Genomic DNA, 26,864 nt, shown 5'->3' with positions numbered 1-26,864 from the left:
GGTAGAAGTCGCTACACTAGTTTACACAGGTAGAAGTCACTACACTAGCTTACACATGTAGAAGTCGCTACACTAGCTTACATATGTAGAAGTCACTAAACTAACTTACACATGTAGAAGTCACTACACTAACTTACACATGTAGAAGTCACTACACTAGTTTACACATGTAGAAGTCACTACACTAGCTTACACATGTAGAAGTCACTACACTAGCTTACACATGTAGAAGTCACTACACTAACTTACACATGTAGAAGTCACTACACTAGCTTACACATGTAGAAGTCACTAAACTAACTTACACATGTAGAAGTCACTACACTAGTTTACACATGTAGAAGTCACTACACTAGTTTACACATGTAGAAGTACCTACACTAGTTTACACATGTAGAAGTACCTACACTAGTTTACACATGTAGAAGTCACTAAACTAACTTACACATGTAGAAGTCACTACACTAGTTTACACATGTAGAAGTACCTACACTAGCTTACACATGTAGAAGTCACTAAACTAACTTACACATGTAGAAGTCACTACACTAGTTTACACATGTAGAAGTACCTACACTAGTTTACACATGTAGAAGTCGCTACACTAACTTACACATGTAGAAGTCGCTACACTAGTTTACACAGGTAGAAGTCACTACACTAGTTTACACAGGTAGAAGTCACTACACTAGCTTACACATGTAGAAGTCGCTACACTAGCTTACACATGTAGAAGTCACTAAACTAACTTACACATGTAGAAGTCACTACACTAACTTACACATGTAGAAGTCACTACACTAGTTTACACATGTAGAAGTCACTACACTAGTTTACACATGTAGAAGTCACTACACTAGCTTACACATGTAGAAGTACTTAAACTAACTTACACATGTAGAAGTCACTACACTAGTTTACACATGTAGAAGTCACTACACTAGTTTACACATGTAGAAGTCCCTACACTAACTTACACATGTAGAAGTCACTACACTAGTTTACACATGTAGAAGTCGCTACACTAACTTACACATGTAGAAGTCGCTACACTAGTTTACATATGTAGAAGTCACTACACTAGTTTACATATGTAGAAGTCACTACACTAACTTACACATGTAGAAGTCACTACACTAACTTACACATGTAGAAGTCGCTACACTAGTTTACACATGTAGAAGTCACTACACTAGCTTACACATGTAGAAGTCACTACACTAGTTTACACATGTAGAAGTCACTACACTTGTTTACACATGTAGAAGTCACTACACTAGTTTACACAGGTAGAAGTCACTACACTAGTTTACACAGGTAGAAGTCACTACACTAGCTTACACATGTAGAAGTCACTACACTAGCTTACACATGTAGAAGTCACTACACTAGCTTACACATGTAGAAGTCACTACACTAACTTACACATGTAGAAGTCGCTACACTAGCTTACACATGTAGAAGTCATTACACTAACTTACACATGTAGAAGTCTCTACACTAACTTACACATGTAGAAGTCGCTACACTAGCTTACACATGTAGAAGTACTTACACTAGCTTACACATGTAGAAGTCACTACACTAACTTACACAGGTAGAAGTCACTACACTAGTTTACACATGTAGAAGTCCCTACACTAACTTACACATGTAGAAGTCACTACACTAGTTTACACATGTAGAAGTCACTACACTAACTTACACATGTAGAAGTCACTACACTAGTTTACACATGTAGAAGTCACTACACTAGTTTACACATGTAGAAGTCGCTACACTAGTTTACACACATGTAAAGTGCTTACCCTCCTCCTCTGGTAACTGGATTGTCTTCTCCACGGCCTGCTCCGGCTCCTCCACCTCCAGACACTCCACAAAGCCATGGAGCAATTCCAGGTGGGACATCTGAAATATTCCAGCTACGTGACTTACGTTAGATTCTACAGGGTTTTACACTTAGATATAGATATGTCACTCACAACACGTAATAATGCAAGTACCTGTGTACACTGTTTATACAAACTTGTGTTGAGGAGGTGTTTCTTCATTCCCTACAGCTTTAAAATATCAGATATATTTTGTCATGAACATGTGAAGCAAAGTGATATGGTTTGTTGTGAACATGTGAAGTAAAGTGATATGGTTTGTTGTGAACATGTGGAGTAAAGTGATATGGTTTGTTGTGAACATGTGGAGTGAGATGACTTGGTTTGTTGTGAACATGTGGAGTGAGATGACCTGGTTGGTTGTGAACATGTGAAGTAAAGTGATATGGTTTGTTGTGAACATGTGGAGTGAGATGACCTGGTTTGTTGTGAACATGTGGAGTGAGATGATCTGGCTTGTTGTGAACATGTGGAGTGAGATGACCTGATTTGTTATGAACATGTGGAGTGAGATGACCTGGTTTGTTGTGAACATGTGGAGTGAGATGATCCGGTTGGTTGTGAACATGTGAAGTAAAGTGATATGGTTTGTTGTGAACATGTGGAGTGAGATGACCTGGTTTGTTGTGAACATGTGGAGTGAGATGACCTGATTTGTTGTGAACATGTGGAGTGAGATGACCTGATTTGTTATGAACATGTGGAGTGAGATGACCTGGTTTGTTGTGAACATGTGGAGTGAGATGATCCGGTTGGTTGTGAACATGTGAAGTAAAGTGATATGGTTTGTTGTGAACATGTGGAGTGAGATGACCTGGTTTGTTGTGAACATGTGGAGTGAGATGACCTGATTTGTTATGAACATGTGGAGTGAGATGACCTGATTTGTTGTGAACATGTGGAGTGAGATGATCCGGTTGGTTGTGAACATGTGAAGTAAAGTGATATGGTTTGTTGTGAACATGTGGAGTGAGATGATCCGGTTTGTTGTGAACATGTGGAGTGAGATGATCTGGTTTGTTGTGAACATGTGGAGTGAGATGACCTGGTTTGTTGTGAACATGTGGAGTGAGATGACCTGATTTGTTATGAACATGTGGAGTGAGATGATCTGGTTTGTTATGAACATGTGGAGTGAGATGATCTAGTTTGTTGTGAACATGTGGAGTGAGAACATGTGGAGTGAGATGACCTGGTTTGTTGTGAACATGTGGAGTGAGATGATCTGGTTTGTTATGAACATGTGGAGTGAGATGATCTAGTTTGTTATGAACATGTGGAGTGAGATGATCCGGTTTGTTGTGAACATGTGGAGTGAGATGATCTGGTTTGTTGTGAACATGGATCTGGCGGCAGGTTCGCATGACTTGAAGTGATGGTAACAACGTCGATTGAATTTACCTGGTTTGAGGTGAACATGTGAGGTAAAATGACCTGGTTGGCAGGTTGTTGAGTTTACCTGGTTTGAGGTGAACAGATTGACCAGTGCCACCTGGACGGGCGTGGAGTGACACACTCGATACAGGATCTTCATGGCCGACTGGGCATGCTCAGGAAGCGGGATGCTGAACTTGATAAACCTGCCCACACAGAAATTATTTTGTTTAGAATCAGAAATAAACAAATAGCTAAGTTTTCAGTTGTGATAAACATTTCAAAACACGCCTGTAACACTGATACACAATGACAGAACAATCAGGCTTCAAATCTTAAAGTCTGTCTCATTTCTAGTCTTCAATTTCTTCCTGAAATAAAATGCCAACATCTTATGTTGCTAGGGTATTTCATGGCATGAAAAGACTTATACAACACGTGAAGTTAATTACACAACAAAATAAATAACTACAGAATGAAACCCTACAGACATACAATTTATGTTCACACCACGGAAACTTGACACTATAAAGATATGCCACTTTCTGAGTGTAAAAATAACAGAAAACTCCAGCATTTCAAACTCAAAATGATTAAATCAACACGAATGTAAGGCAGTATGATCGTGACCTACTTAGTGATATTGAACACAAATGAAAGGCAGTATAACCTTGACCTACTTAGTGACATTGACCAGGTGGTCAGCTTTTCCACTCCGTGGGTTGATGCTCAGGAGCAGACGGTCCATGGCGGACACCAAAGCCGAGGCTCCGGTCTCACGACAAGCGTCGAGGAAAGTCCCCGATTTCTCCAGACTCGTCTCGATAAGCTGTAAACACAGCAGACTGACCAACTCTAAGGATTCCTGTCCTGTAAAATCAACACAAAAGCTGTAAACACTGTAGGCCAACTCTTACGAGTCTTGTCCTGTGTACCTGTACTAAGTAGGTGTCTCTATTAGATGTCCTGTGTACCTGTACTAAGTAGGTGTCTCTATGAGATGTCCTGTGTACCTGTACTAAGTAGGTGTCTCTATTAGATGTCTGTATACCTGTACTAAGTAGGTGTCTCTATTAGATGTCTGTATACCTGTACTAAGTAGGTGTCTCTATTAGATGTCCTGTATACCTGTACTAAGTAGGTGTCTCTATTAGATGTCCTGTGTACCTGTACTAAGTAGGTGTCTCTATTAGATGTCTGTGTACCTGTACTAAGTAGGTGTCTCTATTAGATGTCCTGTGTACCTGTACTAAGTACGTGTCTCTATTAGATGTCCTGTATACCTGTACTAAGTACGTGTCTCTATTAGATGTCTGTATACCTGTACTAAGTAGGTGTCTCTATTAGATGTCTGTATACCTGTACTAAGTAGGTGTCTCTATTAGATGTCCTGTATACCTGTACTAAGTACGTGTCTCTATTAATGTCCTGTGTACCTGTACTATGTAGGTGTCTCTATTAGATGTCTGTGTACCTGTACTAAGTAGGTGTCTCTATTAGATGTCCTGTGTACCTGTACTAAGTAGGTGTCTCTATTAGATGTCTGTATACCTGTACTAAGTAGGTGTCTCTATTAGATGTCTGTATACCTGTACTAAGTACGTGTCTCTATTAATGTCCTGTGTACCTGTACTAAGTAGGTGTCTCTATTGGATGTCCTGTGTACCTGTACTAAGTAGGTGTCTCTATTAGATGTCCTGTGTACCTGTACTAAGTAGGTGTCTCTATTAGATGTCCTGTATACCTGTACTAAGTAGGTGTCTCTATTAGATGTCCTGTGTACCTGTACTAAGTAGGTGTCTCTATTAGATGTCTGTGTACCTGTACTAAGTAGGTGTCTCTATTAGATGTCTGTATACCTGTACTAAGTAGGTGTCTCTATTAGATGTCCTGTATACCTGTACTAAGTACGTGTCTCTATTAATGTCCTGTGTACCTGTACTAAGTAGGTGTCTCTATTAGATGTCCTGTGTACCTGTACTAAGTAGGTGTCTCTATTAGATGTCCTGTGTACCTGTACTAAGTAGGTGTCTCTATTAGATGTCTGTGTACCTGTACTAAGTAGGTGTCTCTATTAGATGTCTGTATACCTGTACTAAGTAGGTGTCTCTATTAGATGTCTTGTATACCTGTACTAAGTAGGTGTCTCTATTAGATGTCCTGTGTACCTGTACTAAGTAGGTGTCTCTATTAGATGTCTGTGTACCTGTACTAAGTAGGTGTCTCTATTAGATGTCCTGTATACCTGTACTAAGTAGGTGTCTCTATTATATGTCCTGTGTACCTGTACTAAGTAGGTGTTTCTATGAGATGTCCGTATACCTGTACTAAGTAGGTGTCTCTATTAGATGTCCTGTGTACCTGTACTAAGTAGGTGTCTCTATGAGATGTCCTGTGTACCTGTACTAAGTAGGTGTCTCTATTAGATGTCTGTATACCTGTACTAAGTAGGTGTCTGTGTGAGATGTCCTGTGTACCTGTACTAAGTAGGTGTCTCTATTAGATGTCTGTATACCTGTACTAAGTAGGTGTCTCTATTAATGTCCTGTGTACCTGTACTAAGTACGTGTCTCTATTAATGTCCTGTGTACCTGTACTAAGTAGGTGTCTCTATTAGATGTCTGTATACCTGTACTAAGTAGGTGTCTCTATTAGATGTCTGTATACCTGTACTAAGTAGGTGTCTCTATTAGATGTCTGTATACCTGTACTAAGTAGGTGTCTCTATTAGATGTCTGTGTACCTGTACTAAGTAGGTGTCTCTATTAGATGTCTGTATACCTGTACTAAGTAGGTGTCTCTATTAGATGTCCTGTATACCTGTACTAAGTAGGTGTCTCTATTAGATGTCCTGTGTACCTGTACTAAGTAGGTGTCTCTATTAGATGTCTGTATACCTGTACTAAGTAGGTGTCTCTATTAGATGTCCTGTGTACCTGTACTAAGTAGGTGTCTCTATTAGATGTCCTGTGTACCTGTACTAAGTAGGTGTCTCTATTAGATGTCCTGTACACCTGTACTAAGTAGGTGTCTCTATTAGATGTCCTGTATACCTGTACTAAGTAGGTGTCTCTATTAAATGTCCTGTGTACCTGTACTAAGTAGGTGTCTCTATTAGATGTCTGTATACCTGTACTAAGTAGGTGTCTCTATTAGATGTCCTGTGTACCTGTACTGAGTAGGTGTCTGTGAGATGTCCTGTGTACCTGTATTAAGTAGGTGTCTGTGAGATGTCTTGTGTACCTGTACTAAGTAGGTGTCTCTATTAGATGTCTGTATACCTGTACTAAGTAGGTGTCTCTATTAGATGTCCTGTGTACCTGTACTAAGTAGGTGTCTCTATTAGATGTCGGTATACCTGTACTAAGTAGGTGTCTCTATGAGATGTCTGTGTACCTGTACTAAGTAGGTGTCTCTATTAGATGTCCTGTGTACCTGTACTAAGTAGGTGTCTCTATTAGATGTCTGTATACCTGTACTAAGTACGTGTCTCTATTAGATGTCTGTATACCTGTACTAAGTAGGTGTCTCTATTAGATGTCTGTATACCTGTACTAAGTAGGTGTCTCTATTAGATGTCTGTATACCTGTACTAAGTACGTGTCTCTATTAGATGTCTGTGTACCTGTACTAAGTAGGTGTCTCTATGAGATGTCCGTATACCTGTACTAAGTAGGTGTCTCTATTAGATGTCTGTGTACCTGTACTAAGTAGGTGTCTCTATTAGATGTCCTGTGTACCTGTACTAAGTAGGTGTCTCTATTAGATGTCCTGTACACCTGTACTAAGTAGGTGTCTCTATTAGATGTCCTGTGTACCTGTACTAAGTAGGTGTCTCTATTAATGTCCTGTGTACCTGTACTAAGTAGGTGTCTCTATTAGATGTCCTGTACACCTGTACTAAGTAGGTGTCTCTATTAGATGTCCTGTGTACCTGTACTATGTAGGTGTCTCTATTAGATGTCCTGTGTACCTGTACTAAGTAGGTGTCTCTATTAGATGTCCTGTGTACCTGTACTAAGTAGGTGTCTATATTAGATGTCCTGTGTACCTGTACTAAGTAGGTGTCTCTATTAGATGTCTGTATACCTGTACTAAGTACGTGTCTCTATTAGATGTCTGTATACCTGTACTAAGTAGGTGTCTCTATTAGATGTCTGTATACCTGTACTAAGTACGTGTCTCTATTAGATGTCTGTGTACCTGTACTATGTAGGTGTCTCTATTAGATGTCCTGTGTACCTGTACTAAGTAGGTGTCTCTATTAGATGTCCTGTACACCTGTACTAAGTAGGTGTCTCTATTAGATGTCCTGTGTACCTGTACTAAGTAGGTGTCTCTATTAATGTCCTGTGTACCTGTACTAAGTAGGTGTCTCTATTAGATGTCCTGTGTACCTGTACTAAGTAGGTGTCTCTATTAGATGTCCTGTGTACCTGTACTAAGTAGGTGTCTCTATTAGATGTCCTGTGTACCTGTACTAAGTAGGTGTCTCTATTAGATGTCCTGTGTACCTGTACTAAGTAGGTGTCTCTATTAGATGTCCTGTGTACCTGTACTAAGTACGTGTCTCTGTGAGATGTCCTGTATACCTGTACTAAGTAGGTGTCTCTATTAGATGTCTGTATACCTGTACTAAGTAGGTGTCTCTATTAGATGTCCTGTATACCTGTACTAAGTAGGTGTCTCTATTAGATGTCTGTATACCTGTACTAAGTAGGTGTCTCTATTAGATGTCCTGTGTACCTGCACTAAGTAGGTGTTAGATGTGAACAAGAGACTGCCTTGTTCCAGTCTTCTATCATTTTTTCAATCTTGTCTTTCAGAAGTTACTTCCTAATCACGATATTGATGATGACCTTTAAATTTCTCCGAAGTCAGAATATGAACCAGATGTCAATTTTTCATCCTTAATCACCTTATCAAGGAGGTATGCTACACCAGAGAAATTTGATATGCAATATGTACTAAAATATTTTGAAATTAAAAACTTTGCTGGACTTGAACCCATGATCTACAGTACATTAGTCGACGTGCTAACCAACCAAGCTACTCAGTTAGACAATTACATCTAAAATGAATAGACAAATATTGCTAATATCTATATGTGCATTCATGTTTTAAAATGAAGTCAGCCATTATATGATAATGTAGAGTACCTCCTTAATTTCAGAAATCATTAACTCCCTATGACCCCAGTAGATCTGAATGTGATATAGACATAACCCAGTATGAGAGCTGGGCACATTGCCTGTTTACCTGGTATGGTCTTGTGCATTTCAAGCTGTCGAATGCTGTCATCCAAAATCTTTAACACCTGAAAAATTATCTAAAATCATTAATACATACCACGTAAGTTATGAAATCAAGGTGCCTTCCCTAATAGGTGTTTTTATGCAAAAAAACAACAAATCGGACGATGTGTATGCACAAGTGAGGTTTTGTTGTACCGTGATGAATCAAAATTTTCACTGAATAATTTGAGATGAAGCCAAGTCCTCTCCCAGAAACAGCATTATTCCCCGTCAAAGTTTCATGAGACCTGGTTCTAAAATGTGCAGTTTCTTCTTAAAGCTCCTTCATGTATAATTTCTTCAACTTTGTGCTGTTTGACAAAACTAAATTACATGCATTTAAGTCACAGAATCCTTATGAAACCAGATCTGTCAATGTCCCTAAATATTCTTAATGTCACCTACACGGGGCCCTGTAAAGCTCACCATGGATAGGAAGTGAGTCCTTACCGTGAACAGGAAGTGGGAGTCCTTACCGTAAACAGGAAGTAAGAGTCCTTACCGTAAACAGAAGTGGGGGGCCATATTGTGAACAGGAAATGAAGTCCTTACCGTGGACAGTAAGTGAAAATTCTTACCGTGGACAAGAAGTTGGAGTCCTTAAGAAGGTGCAGCATAATGATGTAGCCTGGAGACTTGTTGGTAGGGACCACACCCCCCATTTGTACTTCCACATATTCCTCGACAAAGTCCTCCCCCACCACTTCATACTCTCGTAAAAGTTTACAGAGAATACGCAGACAGTCGCCAGCCACCTGCCACTGGAAATACAGCATCATTTTACGGTGAATCAACGGATCATGACACGCTGGTCAACAAATATTTACCACTGAAAATCTCATAGGGCCAATCGATACATTATCATATCACACAGGACACGCTGGTCAACAAATAATTACCACTGAAAATCTCACAGGGCCAATCGATACATTATCATATCACACAGGACACGCTGGTCAACAAATAATTACCACTGAAAATCTCATAGGGCCAATCGATACATTATCATATCACACAGGACACGCTGGTCAACAAATATTTACCACTGAAAATCTCATAGGGCCAATCGATACATTATCATATCACACAGGACACGCTGGTCAACAAATATTTACCAATGAAAATCTCATAGGGCCAATCGATACATTATCATATCACACAGGACAGATCAAGTTTGATCCACGCGTGAAATCTTCACCACTACGAAACTCCAGAACATGCAGATGAACAGGTATCAAACATTAGCATTTCACAAAACAAATTTTGATACAATTTGTACATAGAAATGGAAACATGATATTCATATCAGTATCAGAAATATAATGAACATTTAAATCAATATTTCACAACACATGCAGTGTGACCAATAAAATTCCCGTATTCCAAATGACAAACCTTCTCAGATGGATTTTTGTAACTCCTGGCATAAAACTTCTCAAAAACATGATCTTTGACAAACTCCAAGTAGGGCTGGAGACCGGGAGCTCGGAGCCCTGCCCCCAGGCCAAGGGGGACGGGGATGTCCGTGAGAGAATCCAACAGAGACAGGAATGCCCGGGTCATGTGAAACTCCTCTCCGCGGGTCTCCACCTCCTCTAGCTCCACCTGAAGGATAAAATAGAATAAAGGGCATGTAACTCTCTCTCTGTAGACTAAAGGGCATGTAACTCTCTCTCTGTAGAATAAAGGGCATGTAACTCTCTGTAGAATAAAGGGCATGTAACTCTCTCTGTAGAATAAAGGGCACGTAACTCTCTCTCTGTAGAATAAAGGGCACGTAACTCTCTCTCTGTAGAATAAAGGGCATGTAACTCTCTCTCTCTGTAGAATAAAGGGCATGTAACTCTCTCTCTCTCTCTGTAGAATAAAGGGCATGTAATTCTCTCTCTCTCTGTAGAATAAAGGGCATGTAACTTTCTCTGAATGTGAACTTGTGAGGCAACTCCAAGTCACGGATGTTATTATGCATTCATTACTTACAGCACATTCACCATTTCAAACAATCATTATGTTGTCCAATTCTTACTTCGATCAATGACTAATTCTCACAATCACTACTTTGCACAATTCTTACTTCAATCAATGACTAATTCTCACAATCATTACTTTGCACAATTCTTACTTCAATCAATGACTAATTCTCACAATCATTACTTTGTCCAATTCTTACTTCAATCAATGACTAATTCTCAAAATCACTACTTTGCACAATTAACCATTTAAAATAAATACTGTAATTTTTTTGGCATTGATCATTAATTTGGACACTTCCTTATCTAGACGTGCAATACGCATACTGCTATAGAATTATCATATTTCCTGAGGATTCACTTTCATTTCTTTCATGGGTACCCCTTATCTCACAGATCTAAAACCTCCATAAAATACAAATTCAAATACATTTAATTTGAAACCTCCATAAAATACACTTAAGGTAGCTCACTACACTAAAGTTTATACTCTGTATGACACCAATTCACAAGATGGCGATTTAAATGCAATCTGATTAAAATAAGATCTTTGATCCTCTCCGTTATTGTTATGTCGCTACTGTGTAGCGACATAACAATAACGGAGCGGATCAAAGATCTTATTTTAATCAGATTGATTTATAATAAATGTTTTGTGAAATTATTTGTATCGATCGATTTGTTTGTCTATCATCGTAGCTCAGTGGTTAAAGCATTGGGCTGGTGAACCGCAGATCTCGTGTTCAAATCCCCCAGTGTCTTTTGTTCATGTGTGGTGAAATAATTTTTTTGAAAATCATGTTTTTATCCAAATTTGTAAATTTTTTGCCTTTTTGGCATATATACTAATTGTATATCATCATATCTTTTATAATTAAATTAATTCGTACTGATTTGAGAAACTATTTCTGGGTGTAGTGAGCCACCTTAATTAAAAACCTCCATAAAATAGAGAATTCACTTTGTATTTCAATGTACAGAAGCCAAACAAATGAAATTACATCCCAAAGAAAGTCATCAGCCTTGGCAATTCATGACAAATAGACCCCTAAAACTTTAATAATGACAGTAAAAGATCCGATTAAAATGGTGACGAGAATGACAGCTGGTCATCCGAAACAAAATCTCACCTGTATTCACTACCTCATACAATCTACAAAACAAAGTCTCACCTGTATTCACTACCTCACACAATCACTACACAATCTACAAAACAAAAAGTCTCACCAGAATTCCACTCTGAGCGGAAGTGCTGCTCCCAACTGTCGTCAGAATCTAAAACAAGTTAAACGTGTAACTTATAAATCCAACCCTTATAAGGAACAAGTTACACATGTACAGTATAATCTGTCTAAACCGGCTATGTGTGGTTCCAAAGAAATTGGCCGGTTTGCACAGAGTCCGGAGTGCAGAATGTTGACAAGAATGAGAGTTGCTTCCCTTGTATTCACTATCTATGCATACATGTATTTTAATATACATTTATCACAAAAGAATTCAAAATGTAAAAATATAAATGTCAGTGTTTTATTGTCGTGCTCATTTGAAAAAGTTTCAATTTTTATTAAACAGTTTAAAATCTGGGAATTATTCGCGCAATTTTCTGTTGGTAAATTGTCGATTTCGTCTACATCATCGCCGTTATCAAGTGCTACATTATGTACGTTCGTCAAGTTTGTGTTGTGTTCGTTTAAAATTTAGTCTTTCCCAGCTTTCATTGTAAATGTATTGCTTTCAACTGTCTCAATTTGTGAAACGGAAACTAATACAATGCCGAGTGATCGACCGGACATGGCGAGTTGTGCTAACTAACTGCATATCATCACTGTCTGACTCGCCGTAGAGCTCCGAGAAGTCCACGAGGGGAAACCCTGCTTTTGGAAAACATAACGGGATTGTTGCCGACTTTGTTTCATTCCAAAAATGTATCGAATTCATCGATTAATTGAACTTTGTCTTTTAATGTCAGTTCTCATCTCTGTCGTTAGGGGGAGGGTGCCATTACCTCGTGCGTGGTGCTGTCATAATTGAAAAGTGCACCCCCTAAAAATCAGGTTTTACATGTATTTTAAACTGATTGCGACTCATCGCCAGTTGCACTCTTTTACTTACCTGTGGCTTCCCTTGAGACACCCTTTGTGTACACCATGTGTGATCGACCGAATACCGACAGGTTGGTCACCGTGGGGTGGCTGGTTTAAATGCGATAATTAGAGCTAATTACGAGTAGTTGGGACCTTGTGTACACCGAATACAATTGACCGCAACAATTAGGGTGGTGTATCATCGAGGGGCCGGTTTACACAGGATAATTAAAGTTAATTGATAGCAGTTGGGACTGTGTAAGCCGGCCGATATACAGAATACGCAGTATCCGGAGTACAGGGAATTATTAATAAAGGATTTGTTAAAGAAATGTTAGGGACTATATTTTGTGGCCGGAATTGACAGAGTGCCGGAGTACTCAGAGGCCGGTTTGGACAAATTATACTGTAATATATAAATCCATTCCTTATAACGAACAAGTTACACATGTAATATATAAATCCATTCCTTATAATGAACAAGTTACACATGTAATATATAAACCCATTCCTTATAATGAACAAGTTACACATGTAATATATAAATCCATTCCTTATAATGAACACATTGAACATTTATAATAATATATAAATCCAACCCTTATAATGATCAAGTTAAACATGTAATATATAAATCCATTCCTTATAAGGAATAAGTTAAACATTTAATATATAAATTCATTCCTTATAAGGAATAAGTTAATCATGTAATATATAAATCCAACCCTTATAATGAATAAGTTAAACATTTAATATATAAATCCATTTCTTATAAGGGACAAATTAACCATGTAATATATATATTTATCCCTTATAGGGAACACATTAAACATGTAAAATATAAATCCAACCCTTATAAACATGTAATATCAACATGTATTCATTGTGATCTTGATGTGGGGGGGGGGGGGGGGGGGGGGCGCTAAAATACATGTAGGCTGTGTCTGCTTCCCAATCCCATTCATTTATTTGTGAATAAAATATCATGTAATTAGCTAAACCTAGACAAGAGGCCCATAGGCCACACCACTCACCCGAATCAGCTTGGCCTTGCTGTTGTTCAGCTGTTGTGGTTTTTCAAAGATTTTTTTTTTAAATCTTTATTCCCATGAACAATTGTGACCCTATATTGTGGCCTAGTCCCATAGTGTCACAATATAACCGAACTTGAATTCACACAACTTGGGGATGCCACAATACCAAGATAACTAACATGACCTTGCTGTTCTGGAGGTCAGAAACCATGGAAACCATGATTTGAACAAAATTGAATTCACCCTGTATCAGAAAGCTTTCATGTGAATTTCAACTTTTCTGGCCCAGTGGTTCTTGTGGAGAAGCTCTATAAAGGAACCCACCCTAATTTTGCCTTTTCTTAAATATCTCCCCTTTGAAGGGGCATGAATCTTCATTAGAACAAATTTGACTCAAGGATGATTTGTGCAGTTTGATTGAAATTGGCTGAACAGCTCTGGAGAAGATGAAATTGTGAAAAGTTAACGAAGGCTACAGACGCCTGACCAATCAGAAAAGCTCACTGGAGCCTTCCGCTCAGGTGAGCTAACAATCCCAAGATCACAATAGGCGCTTATTTCGTTGATTACCTGGGAGGCCTCTAAAGTGTGCCAAAGACTGGCTGCAACATCTGGAGTCTTCGCAAACGCAGCCAACACCCGGAAGATCTCCGCTTTCAAATTCAGGGGAATGCTGCATGTCACCAGTCCAAATAAAACCACCGCCACTTGCCACTGCTGGTTCTCACAAAACGCCACGCGGCAGTTTTCATTCTACAACAGACAGGAGGAAATATATCGGTGCATTTCAAAAGAAATGTTTAGCTGTGTCAAATCTTTAGCCCTTCCTATAATACATATAGAAGATTGAAAGCTGGTACCAAGATCATAGACTCTCCTATCATAAAATTCACATTGTATTCTCCCTCACTTCGTTCGTCCGAATATAAATTAATTAAATGCTGATTTCCATAAAATGAGAAAACCATGTTATCAGTAGGATAGCAGCTTGCTACCACGTTATTCTTTACAAACATAAACACAATTAAACAAAACAAAAACTGTTCATATACATTCTATTTGATACTATAATCACTGTCCGTCATACATTCTATTTGATACTATAATCACTGTCCGCCATACATTTTATTTGATACTATAATCACTGTCCGCCATACATTTTATTTGATACTATAATCACTGTCCGCCATACATTCTATTTGATACTATAATCACTGTCCGCCATACAGTTTTAGTAAATTTACCTGTACGTATCTAACGTGTAGCACTTCTAAACTAGCGAGCGTGCTTAGAATGCCGCTCAAACACATGTTCGCCTATTTATATGTCTTAACCACGTGACCAAAGCAAAACGCCCATTCAAACCCGACCACCAAAAAAAACCTGCACATATTTATAGATTGTTACACTTCAAACAAACTAGCAGCACCCTCAGCTTGCATTACTAAATTAATCAATCAAAGAACAATATTAATCAACAGAACATGGTAACATATCCATAATCTGAACACATCCACTGCATTCCTGAACTTCATTAAGCACATATTACTCCAATAGTTAAAGCGTCACATAACACTTACATATTCCGACACAGTGCGACACAGTTTCAGGACAGTTACGAGCCCGTCCAGTTCCTGAGGGGTGATTCCTCGGGGGTGCGGGCCACGAGGACCCATGTGAGATAAATCAGAGCTGCTGGGAACCTCGCGACGTAAGCTGGTGTAGTACTGATTCAGAGAAAGGAATATGTGATACCACGACACAGCACTGGCCGGACCACCTGTGATATAAACACGATATACAGGTAAATACATAATACACATACAACACAGCAATGGCCGGACCACCTGTGATATAAACATGATATACAGGTAAATACATAATACACAAAACACAGCACTGGCCCGACCACCTGTGATATAAACACGATATACAGGTAAATACATAATACACAAAACACAGCACTGGCCGGACCACCTGAGATAAATAAACGATAAAATGAATAATTACCTGACCCCATTCCATTGACCTTCAGAAGGTCAAAGCAGAAGTGTGCTGACTGTGGGTTACTGCTGAGACCTATCAGCATGTCGATGTACGGAACATACAGAGAGACAGGAAGTAGGTCACCGGCCAGACGAACAAACTTGTACAGCGACACCTGTCAAAAGTCAATCTCGTACATTAGATCTGTCAACAGTTAATCTCGTACATTAGATCTGTCAAAAGTTAATCTTGTACATTAGACAGTTAACCTCGTACATTAGATCTGTCAAAGGTCAATCTTGTACATTAGACAGTTAATCTCGTACAATAGATCTGTCAAAAGTTAATCTTGTACATTAGACAGTTAATCTCGTACATTAGATCTGTCAACAGTTAATCTCGTACATTAGACAGTTAATCTCGCACATTAGACCTGTCAACAGTTAATCTCGTCTCATACATTACTGTCAGTGATATGACACCAATATTTCCAATATGAACAAATTTCTCTATATACACCTGTCTCTCTCTTTTACACCTGTGTTTACCTGTGTCTGTGACACCTGTGTTTACCTGTCTCTGTGACACCTGTGTTTACCTGTCTCTGTGGGGGTCTAACATTGTACGTTGTCTCATGAGGCCCGTAGTTTTCCTGAGGACACCAGTACTCCACCGACAGTTGTAGTCCCAGGGGGTCAGTTTTGTACAAATCTCCAATCTGTAATGTTAATACAGGTAGTGTAAATCCTTGATATCAATTACAGCACTAAATCTTAATATCAATTACAGCACTAAATCTTCATATCAATTACAGTACTGTAAATCCTTGATATCAATTACAGTACTGTAAATCCTTGATATCAATTACAGTACTGTAAATCTTAATATCAAATACTTGCATTTACTTCAGCCAGATCGACTTTATTCGTGTAAGTACTAGAAGCAGTGACTGGGGGGTGGGGGTGGGGTGAGAGACGGATGAACATTTGTGATAAACAATTACTGACCAGTCTTAGTAAGTACTGAAAGCCGTGACTGGGGGAGGTGGGTGCTTCCTGCGGGGTCTGGGATGCAGCCAGTCTTGCAGCCTCGTCTCCTCTTGTTCGGAGTTCCTTCACCTGAAAAACGCCAATACCATTGCTGTTTCTCGGGGTTTTCCTTCCATGATTTTTTTCATATTGTGTTCCTTTTTACAATAGCTTTACAGAGGAATCTGATTGTATTTCATCAACTCCATACATGTATCAATAAAGATTATAGTTTTAATTGATGACTGTACACATATCAAAAATGATCATAGTTTTAATTCAGAAACATTACAGTTTGGTGAACTGTAAATTGTATCACTGAAGAAAAAAACCCTTTGTATATCAGAGTGTTTCCTCTGTTTACTGTTAAATAAGAAAATTTAAGCCATATAATTAACTCATTATAATCTTATTGTAATGCTCATTTGAATATGTATGTGCACAATATAAGGTGCACAATTCACTATCTTAAATTGCACATATCAAAACTTTAAATCTCAACAACAAAAACTATTTCTATGAACGATTTGAATATACAGTGGGTTTCACTTAATCAGATTTCGCACATTCAGATATTTCGGCCAATCTGATATAATATTGCTGCACCAAACCAATTTCTATATATTCCTTTATATTTTATTCTGATATTCTGATAAGCAAAGTTTCAACATCCGGCTAACCTAATAGTAGAAAAACTCTGTACTATACAATTTCGGTCTCTATCCTTACAATTTCACACCTTTAGACCCTTAATTCATTGTTTATACAGATAAAACAGTTTCACAGGTGAGAAGTCACACTTCAACACACTCGGATTGTTCCCAAGCACTGGCTGATTTAAGCTACTGACATAAATTGCACACCATATAATTAACTCATTATAATCTTATTGTAATGCTCATGTTACCTGGACAGGTAGGCTAATTAAAGGGCTGGTGTTTATGGACAGTTTTGTCTTGTGTCATGTACCTGGCAGCATGGGGTGTGAGGATCAATTAAAATTAAAACAACAAAGATAAATGGTAAATATACAATCCCGGAAAAATAGGTTTGCATTATAACTTCTGTTCTTTATACGTTGTACTTCCGGTTCACAATGGCAGCTGTTTGCGGTAAAGTAAAGACATTCAAAATTGGATTAAGTCTAATAAAAGTAAGCAAAATGACAATAAACCATTACGGTTAGAAAAATAGTAATAAATACACATGCAGTTATGAATCAAACGTAATAATACCGATATATATAACATATTTCGTTGTAATATTAAGTTGCACTGTGAAACCCTACTTGTACCTTCAAAGACATCGATATTTCGGAGATGTATAGAGTTTTGTGAGTGTAAATAGCCATTCGGCTAATCAAATATCCTGATAATCGGATAAATTTTCCCTGACAAATGGGCTATTGGGTTAACCGAAACCCACTGTACCCGTACAATGATAAACAGGCAATACATTTATAATGTTTGCGAGAGTCTCCTACGGAATAAATACAACAATACATTTATAATGTTTGTGAGAGTCTCCCGCAGAGTAAATACAAAAGATTTGGAAAATATGAGATTAGATTCTTGTTTGATCAAAATAATTTGTTTCAAAAACTAAAATCTTAAAATCTCCCCCATTTGTACATTTTGCAAAAGAAACATAGAAACAATTGATCACTTGTTTGTAGAATGTTTTGAAGTAAAGGAGATCTGGTGTGCAATTGAAGACTGGTTTCTCAATAAATTTAATAAACCAATACGCCGGTTTCGAGATAAACCCCGAGTTATTTCCCTTTGGATAACTCTCGTATATAGTGAGGCGCGAAACAATTTGTTTACACGCTGGAGTGGGACTAATATTCATCACTGCGTAAGTGAATGTACTCGGTAAGTTTCTCATACACTGTTTGATCACCCGAATACAACTGATACACAAACTAAGTAAGTTATCAGTATTTAAGGAATAATTAAATACATAGAATTCTTATCATATCACGTTCTTTTGTTGGTCATAAGTACCATATCTAAGATATTACTTGCAAATATGACATTGTTTTTATGTTTTCACTTTTAGTAAAACATTTCTATCGATAGTATTTTGTATTTCCCACATTTACATATCAAAAGAGAAGATGCTTTAAATACATTTCATCGTCTTCCTCGCTGACTGTAGGCCCACTCTGTCCCACTTAGTCATTCAAAGTTCCACTAAATGCACCTCCTACACAGAAGAGTTCGTATCTCGAAACTGGCTTATTATATGTGATAGACAAGCCATACTATTTGGCAAATACAATAACAGAAACTTATACAAAGTACAAAATTTACTGATACTTATTGTCAAGTATTACATATTTGCAAGTAGGCATAAAATGGCTCCTAAACTAAATGTTTATGCTGTCAAAAAACATATCATTGATAGATTTTATATAGAAAAATCTGTGTTGCTAAAAAGCTGTAAATATACTGAACATGAGAAATACTGGCAGAATATATGTGATTTGCTATAATTATGCACTGTTAACAGAAAACAATTGCTTTATATGAAATGTTGGAGACTGATCAGTAGACCAGGCAAAATTCTTCCCCTTACTCCCCTTCTCTCTCCCCATCTTTTCGAAATTAAATACCTTTCACATTATACATGTACATATGCACTCCAAATATACACATATATGTTTGTACTTGCTTGAAATGTGTATATACTATATCATCATGTATTGTTAATATGTAAATGTTTATTTATTGTGAAAGCAAAAAAAGTAAATGAATTACAACAACAAAAATGTTGTATGGTACGGTTCTAAATATAAAGTCAGTTATATTGTACATGTATGTCACGGATTTACAGACTCAGTGGCATGTGAAATACTGTAAACGTATTATATTTGGCGTGTACGATATTTAGCGGAAATCGTTTTTCAACAAGTTAGCGTAGATTTGATTTAGCGCATTCCTGAATTACTTTAAACATTTAGATTTACGGATGGCATTTCGCGATGTACTTGATTTAGCGGAAGCTGCGTTCCGCCAAAGGCGCTAAATAGAATACATAGCCAAATGTAATACATGTACATTTACAGTATAGTCAGTCATATTGTATGTCACGGATCTCAGGTCTTACCTTGAGTGGCATGTGAAATATAAAGTCAGTCACAATTCCATGGATTTTCTTCAAGTAGTACTCCTGGAAAACAAGATTTTTTTTACGGTTATTCAAAAGCTCATAAAAATCTCATTTGCTTACTTCTAAATCAGTTTAGGCCCGAGAACAAAACACAACTGACCTTGACCTGATGACCTTTCTCCAATCATCGAACAAGACGTGTTAATGAAAACTGCGTTCTTGACAATAGTATTGATCAACTAAGGCAAAATTGAAATTCACTTATAAAGTTTTCCCCGTACAGTTCAAAATTATGTCCAAGGGCAAAGTTACAGACAGAGAGACGGACCGAAAACAATATGTCCTGAGTTTGGAGGCATGAATATATACTTTACATCTCTTGAATTCCATTCAAAACTGCACAATAGTTATCCACACTTTCCATGCGTCGATGTTGAGTGACACACCACCTGAATCGTGCCATTCCTTCTTCACATGTACACTGATCTGAACTGTTCTTTTAACCTGGACCATTCAAAAGAAGATAAAATTCACGTGACCCACCTCTTTATGGAAATCTGGCACAGCAACCACGGCAACTCGCAGGAAGTGAAACACATTACCGGCCAAAGCCTCGTTAATTACGATCTCATCCTCCTCACAAATCCCGTTCACGCCTAGAAATCAGATTTATAAAAGTCATTCAACACTCCGTGAATGGATAAGGAATTTAATTCAAAAGTAGGACAGGTCAACATTATTTCCCTCTAAATTCACTCTTCTGGTTTCAAAATATGATATACATGTATATATAATAGTAAATAAAACCCATAGAAATCATGTAATAAATGCGTAGAATAATGTAAGGGCAGTCTTGCAGCAAAACCTCTAGCGGACTGGAGTCCATTTCCTTGTGTTCTGACCGATACTCTCCAAGTCTAGTGTCACCCCCCCACCCCCACCCCACCGATCCATCCCATCATCTGGTCATTACCTGCCAGGGTTAACTATCCCACACACCCTCAACCAAATTCCACCTCCCCTCAGTCTACCAGTTACCTGCTGGAGTCTGGTACTGATCAGCTGCCTCAGAGTGACACCCCCCCCCATCTATCCATTACCTGCTGGAATTTGGTACTGGTTCAGCTACCTTATCATGACCCCCCCCCCCCCCCCAATCTGCCTGTTACCTGCTGGAGCCTAATACTGGTTCAACTGTCTCAGAGTGAGACCCCCTGCCTCATGAATTCCACCCCCCACTCCCGATCTACCCATTACCTGCTGGGTTTTGGTATTGGTTCAGCTGCCTCAGAGTGACACCCCCCTGTGTCCCATGAATCCCCCCCCCCCACCATCTACCCATTACCTGCAAGAGTCTGACACTGGTCCAGCTGTCTCAGCGTGACACATTCCTCCCCCCCGACCTACCCATTACCTGCTGGGGTCTGGTACTGGTTCAGTTGCCTCAGCGTGACCCCCCAGGCCAGTAGTACCACGCTCCTCATTCCAGGGTTGGCCCAGGCTTGTGCAGACATCAGTTCCTGGTGAATGTCGGGGATGTACCTCGGATCTGTCATCATAGGCAGGCGTTGTATCACCTCTACAAAGGTCAGAGGTCATCACTATATTATCTACTGATTTGTATTACTGTCAGATAATTGCACCAATATCAGGGGGCGGTGTACAGAACTTGTGTACCCATCCTCGACAGGTTTACGTTCAGTGAGGATGTCCCGTGCGTAGTTCTGTCTGCTGAACTTGTTTCTGATTTATTGTATGAAATGTGCGAAATCATTTATAAATATAGAGAATGGGAAGTAACTTTCCGTTCACTGAGTACACGAAGGGTCTTTTATATAAATATTGCATGTATGTGAGGGTAACATTGAAAATTTTCACCCCGAGAAAACCATTGTCAACCGAGGCGTAGCCGAGGTTGACAATGGTTTCTCGAGGGGTGAAAATTTCAATGTTACCCTCAAATACATGCAATATTTGTTTTATTATACTGAATGTTATGTAAACTGGAAAGCAGAAAAACTTACGTCTGTTGACATTTGATCAATCACTGTCATGCGATATTTCGTATTTCGATGCGGGTACTCGCGTTTATTACAAACGCTCAAACGACGTCGTCTAGCAATCTACGGCGAACCGTACGCGCATAAATTTGATGCATGTGATAATTTTTTATAATATCACCCGTTGTCAAGTACTGTTCACCGTTGCTAGATACTATCACCCTGGGTCGCGTGTTTTCTGTTCTCAGAGGGTAACAATATGTTTTTTCAAATGCTTCTCGACCAATCAGGTTCGAGTATTTTACATGAAAGTATAATAATACTTATTGCTGCACATCCAGACAAGATTAACATATTTAGTGAACAGTCGAATCTGATAAATATAAAACAACAGTAAACAGGCCTTATCGGTCACCTGAGTATTATCATCACTACTCCCAAGGGCTATAGAATCTATAATCATTTTCTTGTTCTGCATATCAAAGATAAATTTTAATATTCAGCAACAGTGTAAAACAAGATATGTTCTTAAATTATGTAGTATCAACAAAATTAAAGAATAAGTCTTTCCAATCATATAGACAATAATCATCATAGTAATTCTGTCACCACCCTGGAACAAAGATCCCTACCCCTGGGATCATCAAATGTACAATTTCGGTAAAGGGATACCTGCTCCTTTTAAATATCCATTTCGTTCCAATATATTATCAATAGCACTAAAGATGTTATCTAAATGTTTTACACAAACACAATCTACTACATTTGACCCCACACTGGGGTCAGAACCTTTACACCGGGGATCTTCCTGCTCTACATCACTATGCATTGAATTTTTCTTACAGATGTGTGGTTGTAGAAAAGAAAAATTTTGAAAATCGGTCAGATTTTGGCAGTTTTTGTCCTGCCCCTAAGGCCAGTGGGTGCAGGAGTCCTGAAATTTACAATTTAAGGCCCCCCCCCCCTTTATACCAAATCTAAATAAGCGCTTAAGCTATGCTTAGCGCTTAAAAAGAACTGGAAAAGTAAAATGTAGTTATACAAATGAAGACAATAGATGCAGACCAATGGCAATAGGTCACCTGAGTGACTAACATGATCTGAAAATTAAAATGAGAATCAGATCTTCACGAGTTTGTAATTTCACAAAATAACACAATTATAAAATTCTCTGAAATAAAAGAAGATTTACAGCAACATGACTGATTATCGACTAACCTCTGCCATCTTCTTGTTCCAGCAGGGTGACATCAAAACAGAACAAGAGGGCCATCAAAAGACACAGAGCTACGGGCTCCAGGCTCCCATCAGCACTCACAGAGTTATCCGCCCTTAGGTGCTGAATCAGTCGCAAGGTGTCGGCTTTCTCCAAGGGTTGTTGTGTTGCTAAGCAGAACAGGCAATCTGCTAGTATAATCTGGATTTCCTTGTACAAGTCAGACACCTGGAAAATCAAAGCTAGACTTTAGCACTGTGATTAAATAAAATAGACATTATTCATTGGCAACTTTAAAGCTGTATGGTCCGAATTACAATATTTTTTTCCATCTCGTAAAAACGCTATTAAATCATCGCACGTATGTAGTTATGAGACTGTACGACATATCATAAATTATTTCACCTGTTTTGACCCAAATAATTTGATTTTAAATCGATGTTTACAAATAACCGCGTCACTCTGCCATTTCAAGTGACAGTCACGTGACCAGTTCAAACTTTCAGATCATTGGTGGTCTTATCTGTGTAAAGCTGTGTATTTCGTTATAACAGTACCGTACCATAAGTTTAATAGAAATAAAAATATCAAATACCTCTTAGTAATTCGTTGTTTTACGCTCTTTCAGCCTTAAAACTAGACAGTTGCGTATGAGTTAATACATCATGGTGGGACTCCCCTGATGCGCATGGGTCTATTTATAGACGTCTATTATGGGATGATTTATATATGTAGTCACTATATTTACTTTCTTGTGTTTGGGGGGGGGGACCTAGGTGGGAAATGAACTGACCTGCTTCTTGTGTTTGGAGGAGGGGGGGAGGAACTGACCTGCTTCTTGTGTTGGGGGGGGGGGGGGGGGGGGAGGGGGGAGGGAGAGGAACTGACCTGCTTCTTGTGTTTGGGGGGGCCTAATGCCCTGTCTTTCTGTAATCTGTCCATCTCTCTCGTCAAGTTCATCTGGTTTAACTGATCTGTAACACAATGTAGCACTGATTACATATTATCAACCAACAACCTGTGGCACCCACTGCTGGAAAATCAGTTTCTTGTTTTACGTCTAATTCGAGATTAATTATTTCACTGATAGTCAAGATAACATTTAAATTGTATAATTAGATTTACATGTAGATTAGAATGCAATCTCTAATTCCATGTTCTACCAATACATTGACAGTCACTCTTTACTTTTATACAGATACAAAAGACTTGGAACGGTATGAGACATTTCTGATGTGATTTAATTTTCTGCATTGCATATTCCTAATTTCAAATATGTCCTAAAGAAAAATTCAGATGTAAAACATAATACACTTTTAATTTGATCAAGATTGCATGTACATCATACATGTGTATGCAGCCCCTACTCCGTTAAGCTTTTTAAGAAATTGGCGAGAGTGAATATCTGTGTGGACACTGTACATTGTAAATTCACGGTTCATGATTAATGTCACAATCAGTGTAGTATACCTCATCCATTTAACAACATATTTATGTATTTATGTAGTTATACACTGCCATCAATACTGGGGCAAAATCAATCTGTTATCGAACCTACTAATCCTTGGGCTTTGATAATGAATTTACTTAGTAAGGATACATGTATTTTTTTAATCAATAAAACTGACTGATTGATTGTATATTGTTTAATGTCCCATCCGAGAATTTTTCACTGGTATGGAGATGTCACCATTGCCGGTGAAAGCACGGGATCTTGGTTTTTGCGGTTTCATCTGAAGGACCACCCCATTTAATTGCCTCTTACGACAAGCAAGGGCTTCTGAAAATCTATTGTAACCAGCATCCCCACAGGACTCAATAAAACTGTATGACAAGAATCAGAGATCGTAAATTACAAAGTGGTCCTCGATTATAACCTTTAGATGAGTCAGACATTGCTGTCACAAACACAACTCACTATACAGCAGTAAATGCATGTATTATTTTCTTTATCAAGTAGCCACCATAAAATGATTGAAATATTGCCAAAATGACGTAAAACCGCAATCAATCAATCAATCAATCTTTTGTTTTTTTTGTAATTCATTTATTTGTTTGCTTTCACAATAAATAAACATTTACATATTAACAATACATGATAATATAGTATATACATATTTCAAGCAAGTACAAACATATATGTGTATATTTAGGAGTGCATGTATAATGTGAAAGGTATTTAATTTCGAAAAGATGGGGAGAGAGAAGGAGAGACAGGAAGAGAGAGAGAAGGGGAAGAATTTTGCCTGGTCTACTGATCAGTCTCCATCATTTCATATAAAGCTATTGTTATCTGTTAACTGTAGCAATCAATCAATCAATCTTTACCTAGTATGGTGTTGATTAAACGATCCCTCTGGATCAACTGATCCGTGTACTGATTGACCATGCTGGAGAGGTCAGGGGTCAGTTCCATGGTCCACATTCTTCCCTCCCTGGACTGGAGAAGGGTACGAAGGGAGTTAATCAGACTCTTCTGTCCATCGTAGTACAACAAAACGGCTACCAGGCCTCTGGTCAGACCGGGGAACTCTGCTTGCTGTCTTTCACCTGTAAAAAGGTAACATATTTCAGCTGAGTGAACAGGAAGTCTCGTAAACTTATAAAAACCATTAAAATACATTGAAAATGGGATTAAATACCTTCTACCAACTTATAAATGACTTGCTAGTGCCGGTCGTGAAATTGAAAACGTTATGCTGTATGTTAATGAATATATCACATTGAAACCAACGTACAACGTATGGTATATTTTGATATTTTTTTCAAGAGATCTCTGAACTGTAGAAACTCAAGAACTGCTTTTGCTTGCATACTCCTCAACACAATCGTGTTAAGAAGGGCCAAAGAAATATGTCAAGGGAAAAAAGCATTTATAAACAGATCAATTTTTGACAAATTCTTTACACACAACCCTTTTATACAAGAACACAGGGTTCGAAATTAACTCATGTCCGTAAGTCCGAGACTAGTAGAAAACGTGTCGGACTAGTGAACTCTCTATAGCACTAGTCCGTACGGACTAGTGAAAATCCGGAAATCAATTTTGAATTGGTAAATATTGTAGCAAGATTTGTCTGAGTCTCTTAGATGTTTGAACTTATGGTTGATTACCTGCATGGTCAGGTGTTTGCCTGACTATGACAGTCTGATCTTCCAAACACATGGAGTGCGTTTGAGACTGCTGTTCTTCGAACGTGCACACATTGTCAAATTCCTGCCGATTCCGAACGCCAAGTACACATCACGAGAACGTGTTCTAGGTGCAAGAATTGCAAGTAGTGTGGTCTGAGAACATGCATGTTTGTGCGTACATGTTCTCGTCATTCGCGACTCTAACACAGTAGTTCATAACACTATAGCTCATGACTTGGTCAATCGAGTGAATTTTATTGACTTTCTTGATAAAATTTCGAACTCCTGTGACTTTAAGGTCTGAACACCAAAACAACAGGAACATCGATCTCGAACGCACTTATGGACGTTTATCAAAGGATTAACTCGGAGGTTAATATTGTATGCTTTTGAAGATCTTGAATACGAAATAAAATATGGTGGTCTCTTTTTCTTCTGTAGGTGTCAGAAATTGAATTGTTTGCAACTGTGATGTGTTTAGTTTGATTAAAATAAAGATCATTTTTTGATATACTGGACGGACTAGTGAAATGCTTTGCGGACTAGTGAACATCAATAGTGACTAGTCCGTACGGACTAGTGCTTGAAAAAGTTAATTTCGAACCCTGGAACAATATGTATATATCATTAAGTGCATATTAACCACACATTTTTCACCAGACTGACAGTCTCTACATCAGTTGTATATCACGTGATAAAATATCAAGATAAAATCGTACCGTGTATGTATAAATTGTTCC

General features: G+C 38.3%; 1 protein-coding gene across 3 annotated transcripts in view; it reads right to left on the bottom strand.

Moving 5' to 3' along the window:
* The window catches only part of LOC125674483 (nuclear pore complex protein Nup205-like), a 60,523-nt gene that overhangs the window by 27,914 nt on the left and 5,745 nt on the right, over positions 1-26,864 (bottom strand). For 2 of the 3 annotated variants that reach the window (XM_056159604.1, XM_056159605.1), the window contains exons 4-21: positions 25,318-25,539; positions 23,878-23,963; positions 22,992-23,217; positions 21,188-21,352; positions 20,317-20,429; positions 19,771-19,833; positions 16,639-16,749; positions 16,230-16,349; positions 15,656-15,806; positions 15,226-15,425; positions 14,216-14,398; positions 11,755-11,802; positions 9,953-10,162; positions 9,136-9,318; positions 8,523-8,580; positions 3,944-4,133; positions 3,349-3,469; positions 1,809-1,908 (exon numbers count right to left, since the gene is read on the bottom strand). In XM_056159604.1, coding sequence (XP_056015579.1) covers positions 1,809-1,908; positions 3,349-3,469; positions 3,944-4,133; positions 8,523-8,580; positions 9,136-9,318; positions 9,953-10,162; positions 11,755-11,802; positions 14,216-14,398; positions 15,226-15,425; positions 15,656-15,806; positions 16,230-16,349; positions 16,639-16,749; positions 19,771-19,833; positions 20,317-20,429; positions 21,188-21,352; positions 22,992-23,217; positions 23,878-23,963; positions 25,318-25,539 — 2,550 coding nt within the window. Of the gene's footprint in view, positions 1-1,808; positions 1,909-3,348; positions 3,470-3,943; positions 4,134-8,522; positions 8,581-9,135; positions 9,319-9,952; positions 10,163-11,754; positions 11,803-14,215; positions 14,399-15,225; positions 15,426-15,655; positions 15,807-16,229; positions 16,350-16,638; positions 16,750-19,770; positions 19,834-20,316; positions 20,430-21,187; positions 21,353-22,991; positions 23,218-23,782; positions 23,794-23,877; positions 23,964-25,317; positions 25,540-26,864 lie in introns of those variants that run through there. The other variant, XM_056159606.1, reaches the window with a different exon arrangement.

Source organism: Ostrea edulis, chromosome 3, assembly GCF_947568905.1.
Source record: "Ostrea edulis chromosome 3, xbOstEdul1.1, whole genome shotgun sequence".
In the NCBI taxonomy this organism is placed as follows: Eukaryota; Metazoa; Mollusca; class Bivalvia; order Ostreida; family Ostreidae; genus Ostrea; species Ostrea edulis.
The sequence above is the reverse complement of the archived record's forward strand: the minus strand, read 5'-3'. Positions and strand labels throughout refer to the sequence as shown.